This window comes from Labeo rohita, chromosome 15 (genome assembly GCF_022985175.1).
Source record: "Labeo rohita strain BAU-BD-2019 chromosome 15, IGBB_LRoh.1.0, whole genome shotgun sequence".
NCBI lineage: Eukaryota > Metazoa > Chordata > Actinopteri > Cypriniformes > Cyprinidae > Labeo > Labeo rohita.
The window spans coordinates 34505578-34518838 of NC_066883.1; the positions used below are offsets into that span (position 1 = coordinate 34505578).

The window sequence follows — 13261 nt, forward strand, 5'->3', positions numbered from 1 at the left end:
TTGTACAGTAATTTTTAAACAATAGTTGAGTTAAATAAAACTACCCAGAATGTTGGGTTAAATATTTAACCCCACTGCTGGGTCAAAACAACCCATTCACTGTGTTTGTCCATATTTTACCCAGTACTGGTTTGTATTTAACCCAACATTATTTAGAGAATAAATAAATTAATAAATTAATTAGTTAATTAAAAATCACCTTCTTATTTAAAACCGAAAAATAAAATAAAATAAAATAAAATAAAATAAAATAAAATAAAAAATAAAATAAACAGCTAGGGTTCCACAAGATGCCAATATATTTATTATATGCATTTTTAAGCAAAATTTTTTTTTTTTTTATCGGTGTCATCATCTCAGATGCTTCTAAAATTAGTTTTGGATAAAATAAAACAAAACAAAACAAAACAAAACAAAACAAAACAAAACAAAACAAAAAAACAAAACAAAATAAAACAAAATAAAATAAAATAAAATAAACATATCTACAGCTAGGGTTCCATAGGATCCCAGTGTTCTTAGCAATGCATATTACTAATCAAAAATTAAGTTTTGATATATTTATGGTAGATAATGTACAAAATATCTTCATGCAACATGATCTTTACTTAATATCCTAATGATTTTTGGCATAAAAGACAAATCGATCATTTTGACCCATACACTGTATTGTTGGCAAATATATCTGTGTTACTTAAGACTGGTTTTGTGATCCAGGGTCACAAATAAGCAAAAATGTAAATTCGTTCTCCATTTAATATAATTTCTGACTGGAAAACACGAGTAAGTGGGTGTTGCTGCTCATGCAACAGGCTGCTCTAAACCACACAGAACAAACAGCAGCGTCTCTCGTGCCACCCCCATCGGGCCCATATAGAGAGCAGGAGCCGTGATCCCACCTCCCGTGTCTCCATGGCATCCTGTGGAAGCCCAGCTGTCAAGAGTTTTGATGTCTTAATAAATTTCTCCTTTCCAGCTGTCAGCCGAGCGTCAGAGATGGATGAAAGAGTCAGTGACCTTTGACCTGCCCCGGACCTCTTCTTCAGCTCCCCCCGGCGAACCCCCAAAACTCTCACAGAGCCCCGAGACTCGACTGCAACGGCAGATTCCTTTCAGCACAGCGTCAGCTCTACAATAGCATCCACCGCATCTCACAGATACTTTCACATGCACTGCAACTTCTCAGAAGAAATAAGCAATGCATTACTTTCTTTCCACACAGTATATATCAAGATAACTTTTCAAATGAGTAACGTGCATTGATTTTCTATTTATGTAATGTATTTAGCAACCATTTTTTTCCATGAAGTACTCATGTAGAGTTACACAAAGCACAAGCTCTCTTGTTAGACATGGCTATATGGTGTGCAAAAGTCTTACACTTCACCATTTGTTCTCCTTTATAGATTGATACATTATTATCATAGATATTATTTATTGTAATATTTATATTCTACATATAATAATACAGTGTAATACACATTTATAATATAACATACAAAAACTTAATAATACTATACATTTTTTATAATCTATGATTTACTTACATATAAAAGGTGATATAACAATAATTTAATATATATAATATTTATAAAATTACATTTATAATATTTAAGAGAATCTAGCATGTATTTATAAAAATATATATAATTTTTGCATATTTATATATATATTTAAATATATATATATATATACATATAATATAAATTAATATATAACATAATAAAACATTATTAATTTAAATATTTAATTTATAATATATTATTATTTATTTTAATATTAATATTATATACATGCTAATAATATTTATTATATATATTTTTTATTTTATAAGATTAAAGATTGATTTATAAAAATAAACAATGTGGTTAATATATTAATTAATATATAATTTAATTATATTTTATTTTAATATATAAAAATAGCTAAAATAATATAGCAGATAGATAGATAGCTAGATAGATAGATAGATAGATAGATAGAAAAATGCTAAACTACAACTAAACAATATATAATTTAATCATATTTTATTTTAATATATAAAAAATCTAAAATAATAACACGTACACACACACAAACACACACATATATATATATACATATATATATATATATATATATATATTTTGCAAAACTACAATTTAACTACAGTTTGAAATTGTAGTTTTGCATTTTACTATATATATATATATATATATGTGTATGTGTGTGTGTGTGTGTGTGTGTGTGTGTGTGTGCACATATAACAATATAATATACATTCATAATATAACAATTTTATTAGATTTGATTTATATATTATTTAATATTAATATTTAGATATGCTAACACACGTTTTTATACATGTATATATATATTTTTTAATTCAAGAAAATATAACTTATGAAAATATAATTTATGAAAATAAACATAATAAAACATAGCAAAAATAATATATAATTGAATCATAAATTACTTCCATATGAAAACAAATGTCATGAAAATGTCTCTATGCGAAGAGTAAAAAAAAAAAAAAAAAGTCCACAAAGCGTTGCTATTCATAGTTTTCAATTTTCTAAATAATTTATGCAGACTCAAATACCATCAGTATTCATGAAGGCTCAACTAATAATCTGTCTGTAACATAATTCCCCTTCAAAAACTCAGAACATTCAACTCATGGAGTCGACGCACACTTAAGGAAACCTGAAGCAGCTCCAGATGACTGCACTTGAGTCCTGAGCGAGAACGTAACCTTTGATCCCTCTCGGGGGCAAAGGTCAAGGGTGGCGCCGGCTTTCCCTCATCATGGCTATGGAAACTGCGCAAAGTGTTTGCAGTGCGTCTTTGCGGCACGTCTACAAATAGCAGCACATGTCTAAAAGCTATTAAGCACAAGAGAAGTCCTACTTTCTCTTTTCTCTGTCAACACTTCTGTGTGATGTGTATTTATTATTGTCACAGGCTCTTATTTGGCTTGATCTATGGCAGAATGAAATGTCAGTTTTAAAGATAATTACATTTTTTCTCCTCCAACAGATCCATTCATCACACTCACGGCCCTCTGCCATTTTTAGATTCTTGATAACATGTCTCGACTCATTCCATCTTTCTCTTGCGATCTCTCTCTCTCTCTCTCTCTCTCTCTCTCTCTCTCTCACACACACATCCTCAGTGAGTCACATCCTATTATGTGGCATGAAGTTGCCAAAAATCTGTTAATTACAAAGTCCAGAGCCCAACTAGTATGATTATAATAAAGTTATTTCCGTGAGAACGCTCGGGTGAGGACGGCACTCGTGGATTTACTGCCTCTCGTCTTCTCTCTTCTGCTCTGTGTTTGTAATCAGCATCTCTTGTTCTCATGGGAGGAGAGACCTCAGTCCTCCTTATTACACAATCACAAATGCTGATAAACCAATCAGAAACACTCTTATTACCACCTGATGACAGACTCGTGCTTGAGAGGAAAAGAAAACAGACACAGGGATGGACGGAAATGTTGTACACTATTCAAGAATTTATATTTAAAATTGATTTAAAAATAAAATAAATTCACATAAGTACAGAAGCTTGCTTCCACCACTGAATAAAAAAATAAAAAAGGTAATTGCAACTATTTATCTCACAATTCTGACTTTTTTCTTGCAACTGCAATTTACATCTTGCAATTTTAACTTTATAATGCAATTGTGATTTAGAAAGCCAGAATTGAGATTTAAACTTCTAAAAAAACTTTTTTAAAATTGACTTATATTTATCTGACTTTCTCACAGTTATCTCACAGTTAGTTATCTCAAGTCAGAATTGCGGGATGTAAACTTGCAAATACGAGAAAACAGTCTGAATTGTGAGGTTTTTGACTTTATAATGAAATTTTTAATTTTATAATTTGCAGTTGTACGTTTATATCTCACAATTCTAAGAAAAAAAGTCAGAATTGCAGGATATAAATTTGCAAATGTGAGAAAAAAGTTAGAATTATGAGTTTTTTTAGTTTATATGCCGCAATTCAAAGAAAAGAAGTCAAAATTGCGGGATATAAACTCACAAATGCAAGGAAAAGTCAGAATTGTGACTTTTTTTTTTTTTACCTTTTTGACCTTTTTTGACCTTTATATCTCTACATCTTTTTTATATAAGTCAGAATTGCAGGATATAAACTCGCAAATGTGAAAAAAAAAAGTCAGAATTGTTTTGACTAGTTTTGACGAAATTCTGACTTTGTAACTTGCAATTGTGAGTATTTATCTCCCAATTCTGAGAAAAGAAGTCAGAACTGCAGGATATAAACTTGTAAATGCGAGAAAAAAGTCAGAATTGTGAGTTTTTTTACTTTAGATCTGAATTCTGACTTTATAACTTACAACTGTGAGTTTATATCTCACTATTCTGAGAAAAAAAAGCCACAATTACCTTTTAATTTCTGTGGTGGAAACAAGATTCCATATATACGTGTATTTTTTTTGCACTATAAAAGCAATGAATTTCAAGATAAACTTTCAAATTAACCCTTAGAGACCCAGCATAGTAGAATTGCATCATTTGCAACTTTCACTAAATATGGGCAAACATTTCACATAAAAGTAGTTGACAGTTTATGACTACAGTAGTTTTAGTGGGGGAAAAAATGGCATGTCAACTGATGCCAAAACCTTCTCAAAACTTTTGGAACAAATTTATTTGTAGGTTTTTGGCATAATTTTATTTCTTTATGTCTAGTGACAGGAAAAGGCAGTAAAGGTTTTCCTAAGTGCAGAAAAATTTAAATGAATTCAATGAATGACAACAAAAAAAAAAAAATCTGGTATTTTATGAACTGGGAAAAAGTCAGAACTTTGAGATCAAAAGTAGCAATTAACTTTTTCTTTTAACTATTTTTTTATTCCTTTGTGGGGGAAAAAAATATTTCTGAGATTTAATTATTTACTCAGAATTCAGTGAAAAAATTTTGAAAAGTAATCGCGAGAATAAAGGTCAGAATTGTGAGATATAAGGTCCTTTTTTATTGTACCTTTTTATAAACGGGGTCCTCTGGGTTCAGTACATCAAATGTATATTTTTCAAATTAAGTGGTAATAAAATGACTAAATTATATTTAAAATACGCCTTGATATAAATATTTATAACAGCATTTAAATTTTAAGTTTATTTTGCAATCCTTGTCCAATCTACACCTCAAATGCAAATTTTACCTAAACTGACTAGCTTAGGTCTCTGAAATGTTAAAAAAAGATGTGAAGGTTAAAAACAGAGAGAGTGACAACTTCCTGTGGGTTCCAACTCATAAAATAGAGACAATTCTTAAAATCCACCAAAGATCACTTGTGCTAGTCTGAGTGAAACATCAAAAGTCTCTTACCCTGACACTGCTCATTCCGTTCCTCGTATCCAGGGTTGCACAGGCAATTTCCAATAGGAACCAGCCACTCTCCATCTGCGCCACAGTACATTTTGGGAACCTCCTGTTCCTCCGAATGATTCACACAGGAGCCGCGCACCTCCACCAGAGACGACGTGTCCGCTCCAGTTACCGTGTCAGGAAACTGCGCCAGGTTCCTCACGGCTAACGGACACTTCTTATAGAACACATGAACGGAAACCAGCGCGATGCAGGCTCCTACATCCTGGAAGGCCAGATAAAACCCCGTGCGGCTCAAAACGCCAACGTCCCGAACCTCAGTGTTCAGCTTCATGATCCGATCACCAATATCCACCTGTGTGAAGCTCTCGTCCGCCGCCACCGTGTCAATCTTGGCAAAGCGGCTCTCGTGAGCATAACGCTCGTTATCAGAGTCGGACTCGAGGTAGTAGAGGTTGAACGTCTCTTTGCAGGTGCCGATGACACCGGGCAGGCTGTTACAGTCACGCAGGGTGAATTTAATTTCGATGTAGATGCGCTGGGCCGGACCGCGCCGGATCCAGTGAGTCCTGAGCCAGTTGTTCTGATTGGGTTCCATTACATTGCACACCTGGTATGTTCTAATGGGGATGTTTTTCTCGTCCATGATGCTCACCTCTTCCCACTGCATGAGACAGCAAAAAAAACAATGTTAGAAAATTACAACTTTCTCAATGTCATATTGAAATCTTTTCAAATGCAAAAAAGAAAAAAAAAATGAAATATGATCCAAAACTTGAATTTTATTTTCTAAATGTACAGTACATGATGTGGCCAACTGCACATTCTGTACTTTTATATTAATCTCACTTTTGTAAAACCATGTAACCTAAAAATGCAAGTTAGCCTTTTTTCATCTGATCTGTCCTATTAATTTGCATTTCTCAACTTCTACCCTGCGTCCCAGTGTGCATACACCCTATCTGCCCTAAATAGTATTGAAAATTACTACTGTCACATAGAATTTAGGATAGATAGTATGCACATTGGGACAGATTGGGACAACAAATCAAATCGAAACTTTGGAGGGGGGTCGGGAATCTTTTGATTCAAAACGGAAATTCGGAGCGCAAAACGCGAATCATTTGATTCAGATCTGGATATCGGTGCGGGTTCGCGAATCATTTCATTCAAAACGATACTTCGGAGCGCGCATTACAAATCATTTGATTAGGATCTGAACTTTGGAGCGGGTTCGTGAACCTTTTTTCATCTTTTATCTTTTTTCAGAGGTTTAGAGCCAGGTTTTTGTTTATGTGTGAGAAATTTAGCTACGAGAAATTTTTTTTATTAAAGTTATATTTTCAACTCACTTCAGTGACTGACTTTATTATAATTACATCCATAAACTTTTTGTGAAATTTGGATTAACTCATTTATCTGTTGCTTGAGCTCTTTATATTTAGGGAGAGAACTATAGTTTCAAAGTCAGACATCGCTTGTTATGATTTTGAAGGGCGTAGAATTTAGTAGAGATGCTATGACATGTTCCTACCAATATCCAGCCACTACTAAATTGTCCCTAGCCTGTTGTCTGCCATTATGTCCCCACCAATGCCAGTGTTGAGCACTTTTGTGTTTACTTGTCTGATTATCCATGCATCAAAGTACAGTATTAGTCAATCAGTTATGACAGAACATGAAACACAAGAATATGTAAAAAGTCAGTATCAGCTGATTCAGATGACATGAAAACAGCAATCGTCTGGAAAAATCCTAATCTGGGCAACTCAGTTAAAAACTGATGACAGCATAAAGCATGAGGCTAATCAGACCCAAAAAACAGAAAACAACCGATCATTTAACTAAACAAACATAAGGTCACCCAGAGCAAAAACAGGACTGAATCTTGGGAATCTGTAGAGTAAATGTAGATCTAAAACAACATCTGTTTCCCTCTTACAGGCCTGAATACAAGTTTGCCTGAACTAACCTCAGAAAATCACAATTACTCTTCTTCGACTAGCCTCAGATACAATAACAACTCTAGACAGTCATTAATGTTTCACAGCCTACAACACTTCTCAGCGTCTGCTAAACCAGCATTACTGCGACTGATTGGACTTGCCGACTTTTCATCATCTAATCAGCACTAATGACTTGTATTAAAGCAAATGAACACCATATAAACATGCAAATTAAACTGCTGATACTCAAGAGTCTGAATGGAAACTATCACATAATAACTTACAGTACCAGTCAAAAGTTTGGAATAATTAAGAATACCAAACTTACATTTATTTGAAAAAAAAAAAAAAAAAAAACAGTAAAAATATTGTCAAATATTATTACAATTTTAAATAACTAATTTCTATTTGAATATAATTTAAAATGTAATTTATTCCTGCGAAGCTAAGCTGAATTTTTGGCATCATTATTTTGCCTCAGAAAACATTCTTTAAATCTGTAATATTATCTTACAATATCACACTTTTAGTGTATGATCAAATAAATGCAGCCTTGGCTGAGCATGAGACTCAAAAACGTCGCAAAATCGTAATTAGTCTTAGTCTTCTGACCGATTAATGATTTGACCTTTGACCTTTATCTACATGTACACTTACTCATTTAGCAAACACTTTTATCCAAACCGATCACAAATGTTCACATATCAGTTAACAGGCCAAAATCAATCTACAAATTGATCAAGTTATTAATTTGCACTTTTTAGATAGCAAAAAAATCTTTGTGTGTAATATCAGCAGCCACGGTCCCATTAAAATCATCCTGACGGCCTTGGATAATCTCCAGGAATTATTCACTGTGCACTAAAGCTAATTGAGCATTTGTGAGATAATAAGACTGACAGCGATCTGGCGTCCGTCAGGGAGCGTGATTGTCTCCGTTCGGCTCGTCCCTTCATCTGTGTAACTACGGAGGCCCAGAGGAGCAGCGCAGAGATAAGAACCCGGAGCTGCCGATAGCGGGACGAGAGGAGAAAGGAGCTAATTGGCCATATTAAAGGCTGAATACCCGCCCACCGTCCGTGCCAAAGGCCTGTCCATCACGGAGAAGATCACAGAGGGAGAGGAACTCAGGAGCTCAATGAGACTTGGATCGATGCGAAAGGAAGCCGATCTGCTCCGGAATGAAAGGGATTTCTGTGTGTTTTATTGAATCGCTGATGTGGTAATTTAGATGCACCTGATCTGAAGATGTTAAACGGCTAATTGGTGATGAGGGGCTCCAGAAGCATACATTATAGGACAGAACCCACTGACCCCCTCGGTATAAAATCTTTCACACACACACACAGACACGCAAACAGACCTTTTCTCTGCCTCCGGGTTGCCAAGTCTCTCCCCCCTACCTCTTTTGAGAGAAAAGGGATAGAGTTTCCTAACAAAGGGCATTTCTGTCTCCCTCAACTATTTAGGAAATTTGACGCCCGTCGCTGTAACCTAGCTTTCCAAATTTACATCCCAGAGAAGTGGAGAGGGTAGGCTGATCTCACTTGTATTTGCAGGTATTCATACGTGACATGAACAGTTTTGGATGCTGAAATGGACACTATCAAGACAATGACAGCATCTAAAACATAAATGCTTTTATATATGAGATGTAAACAAACTTCTGGCTCTCTGAAGACTGAAAAAGGGCTTCAAAAGGGGTTTTTTATAGCAATGCTATAGAAAAACGATTCTGGGTTCATGCCATGGGATGAAAAAATAAAAAGTCATTGTGAGTTTTTAGCTCACAGTTTTATCTTACTTGAAAAAGACTTTGCAATATATAAACTCAGAATTCTGACTTGTTTCCCTGCAAATTTGAGATTTTTTTGAAATTCAATTATGAAATTCTTCACAGACTCTGAATGGGAAATATCAGATATTAACTTACAGTACCAGTCAAAAGTTTGGAATAATTAAGATTTCTTAAAAGAAGTCCCTTGTACGCACCAAACTTGCATTTATTTAAGTAAAAATACAATAATATTGTGAAATATTATTATATTTTGAAATCTAATTTATTCCTGCAATGCAAAGCTGAATTTTTACATTCAGATGAGTGGAGTGTGCAGGTTGATCTCACTTGTATTTGCAGGTATTCATAGGTGACATTAACATTTTTGGACGATATCAACACACTGACAGCATCTAAAATGTAAATGCTTTTATACATGAGATGTAAACAACCTTCAGGCTGTCTAAAGACTGGAACCACTGAGAAAAATAAAGGTTCCAAAAGGTTTTTTTTTTATAGTTTTTTTTGGGACATAACTCAAAATTCTTGAAGTTTGTTTTCTTTTTTAGACAAATTCAAGTTTACATCTCAAATTCAAGTTTACAGATTTTTTTTCTCACAATTCTGAAAAAAAAAAAAACTTTTTTTGTTTCCTCCACAGAATCTTAATAGGAAATATCAAATACTAACTTACAGTACCAGTCAAAAGTTTGGAATAATTAAGTTTTTTTTAAAGAAGTCCCATATGAGCACCAAACCTAAGCAAAAATACAGTGAAAACAGTAATATTGTGAAATATTATAATAATTTTAAACAAATAACCAATTTCTATTTGAATATATTTTAACATTTTATTTATTCCAGCAATGCAAAGCTGAATTTTTACATCCCAGAGGCAAATTCAAAAATATTTGCAGTTTACATGTCACAATTTTTTTTCTCACAATTCTGAAAAAAAAAAACACTTTTTGTTTCCTCCACAGAATAAAAAATAAAAAAGTAACTGCGACTTCTCACAATTCTTTTTCTCAGAATTGCACATTTATTTCTCACAATTCTTTATATTTCACAATTTGCAATATAAACTTGAGTTTATTGTTGTTTTTGTGAGAAAAATGTCTGAACTGTGAACTATAAAGTCAGAATTGTTAGTCACAAAGTCACAATTACCATTTTAGTTTTCATTCCGTGGCAGAAACTTCTTAAAAGAATCATTTTTAGTGAGTAGAACATTTTAATAATTAATTATCGTTTTGTGCAAAGAAAACTATCCATGAATTTTTTTGTTTCTTTGTGGAACCTTTGATGTTAAAAAAGAACCCTGATTTTCAGTGTACCACCAAAGTTTAATACTCAAACAGAATGACACTCTTCTGTAAATAATGTTCTAAAAAGACATTATTATTGTCAAAATTATTCAGAAATGAACTCCAGATGGGTCTAATAAATGGCTGCATTTAATTATCATCAAAGCAGAACAGAATGAAACTGTTATAAAATATAATTAGTTACATTTATATCAGCATAAAATAAATGTGATGGAATTAAACATCTTTAAATCCTCTCATTTATTAGAAATGCAATGCAATTAACTTACAAACTAAATATTTTATGGACCTCAGGTGATTTGTAAACATTTGCACGTCCTTAAAGGCCCTAGGTTTAGATGCTTTTGGATGCGGTCTCTATCTAAACGTATGAAACTGTGCTCGAACTATATGTATGAATACTAATGAGATCAAGTTGGAGAAAGAGGGACGGAGAGATGGTCCTGACTCACCCCTCCTTCCGTCGGGCTGGCGACCCATGCCAGTTCTCCCTGCACTGATCTGGAATCCAGCAGCGTGACTGAAGGAGAAAAACAGAGAATGAGATCACCAAAGCCTGTACGTCTTACCCATAGTGATAAAACTGATGCTAGGATGAAGCTGGAAGGCATAAATCTCAGATAAATAATGACAACAGCTGCACAGGCGGCTGAGAAGTGACAGACAAGTGCACAGGGGTTTGATCGAGCACTGAACTTAAGTATTACAAATAACGTTTTGCAAAGTAACTATCAAATTAATCAAAATGTGAAGAAACGTTTCTGTTTTGTCTTAAAAGTAACGACAAAAATACTACACAAGACAATCTATTCTGACCATAAGGCCAACAAATCATCTTCAAGTTAATCATAAAGCAACTAAAGCAAAAGTCTTTGTTATATTTGACATTATATGTAGGCTATTGCTTATATTTCAAAATAAATAAATAAATAAATACTATTTCATTCTTGTGACTGCAAAACAAAAGGGGCCTAAATAATTAAAAAAAAATTAAAACTAAGATTTAAGACATTATAAACACTAATTAGGATTAGTGAATAGTGAAGAATTACATATTTAAAATGTAAAATGTAAATAATAAATACGTGGCTTATCTCTGTGTATGAATATAATTAGTTTTTAAGCCATTAAATTGACAATTGGCCTACATTGTTTATATTTCCAGACAAAAACTTGTTATATTACAGAAAAAGCCTTATGAAAATGTAGTTAAAATGACAAATGGGCTTCTTTCCTAAAGTTTTTTTTTTCTGGAACTGGCCGCAGATCGTTACTGTTTTACATGTATTTGCTCGAGTTTCACTCTGTGCCCTAAACTTTTCCTCTTTATTCAGTCCCCTCTTACCTTCATTCGCCGGATGATTCCTTGGAGCAGACAGACCTGCACAAATCCCCAGGAAAAGCGAGGTGAGCGCGTAAATAATCCCGGCCATGAGCGCCATTCGTCCCGTAACTGTCTCTCCGTTATTCCTGTTTATTCCTCGTGCTGCTCCGCGCGACTGATCTGGAGGCGCACGAGACGCTCACTCACTCCGCGAGCTCTGCTGGAGGGGGCGTGGCTTTCTATAGTGACGTAGCTATCAATCAAACAGAGAAGTGGACGGTATATTGATTAAAACTATGCCTGCGTGCCAATGTGCATACTATCCATACTAAATTCTATGTGATAGTAGTCATTTTCAATACTGTTTAGGGCAGATAGGGTGGACAGTATGCACATTGGGACGCAAGTTGTATTTTTGAAGGTATTTTTTTTATGTTTAATAGAGTTCAAAACGCAACTGCAATTATTTATTATTTAAAAAACATTTAATTATATATAAATATAATTATAGCGAGACAATGATATAATATGATGACATATAATTAAAAATATAATGATATAATATGAGTATTATAGTTTTTGAATTTTCGGTAACAAACAGCAACCATTTATGATGAATATATTTATGCATACTATATATGTATATAATTACACATATATCTTCATTTTAAACGTTTCAATTGTTTTTAAACATATGAAATATTTTTTTAAATTAATGTGTTTATTATTTTAGTATTATTATTAATACTATATATATATATATATATATATATAATTTATAATATTTAAAAAGTATTAAAATAATATATTGTTTAATATATTTTTCTAATGTACTGTTTTAATACTTAATAACTTAATAAGTTAGATTCCTTTCTAAACGTTAATTAAATGACGATTTTTTAAAATGGTGATTAAAATGTTATAATAGTCCTGAAGAATAAAACAATAAATAACGTGAACAAAATAAACAATAAACGGAGAATAAAATATAAATTAAAACTATTGCTAGTACTATTGTTATTCGTATAAATAATAATAATAATAATAATAATAATATATAATTTATAAATAATATACATTAAAACTATTGCAAGTACTATTGCTATTATTATTATTATTATTATTATTAGACAACAAAGTGTATATATATAGTATTTTGTATTTTGTTAGCATTTTAATTATTTTTAAAAAATATTTAAAAAGTATTAAAATGGTATATTGTTTATAATATTTATTAAATACTTTATGTTAATAATTTGTTTGATATTTTTAAACATTAATTAAAAGACTAAGGCCTGGTTTCACAGACAGGGCTTAAACTAAGCCAGGATTAGGCCATGGTTCAATTAGGACATTTAAGTAATTTTTATAAACGTGCCTTAGAAAGAAAAAAAAAAAACATTACTGCCGTCCATCTTGAGACAAAACGACACTTATATATTTTAAGATCAATCAGTTCAACTTTCTTTTAGATGAAAAAGCTCAGACTTACATTTTAGTCTAGGACTAGGCTTAAGCCTTGTCTGTGAAACCGGGAGTAAATGT

At 32.6% G+C, this 13261-nt stretch overlaps 1 protein-coding gene across 1 annotated transcript in view; it reads right to left on the reverse strand.

Moving 5' to 3' along the window:
* Nucleotides 1-11923, reverse strand: part of epha4l (eph receptor A4, like) — a 48768-nt gene extending 36845 nt beyond the window's left edge. The window contains exons 1-3 of the mRNA XM_051128975.1: nucleotides 11738-11923; nucleotides 10845-10912; nucleotides 5342-6005 (exon numbers count right to left, since the gene is read on the reverse strand). Coding sequence (XP_050984932.1) covers nucleotides 5342-6005; nucleotides 10845-10912; nucleotides 11738-11834 — 829 coding nt within the window. The 5' untranslated portion in view covers nucleotides 11835-11923. The remainder of the gene's footprint in view (nucleotides 1-5341; nucleotides 6006-10844; nucleotides 10913-11737) is intronic.
* Between the last annotated feature and the right edge of the window lie 1338 nt (nucleotides 11924-13261).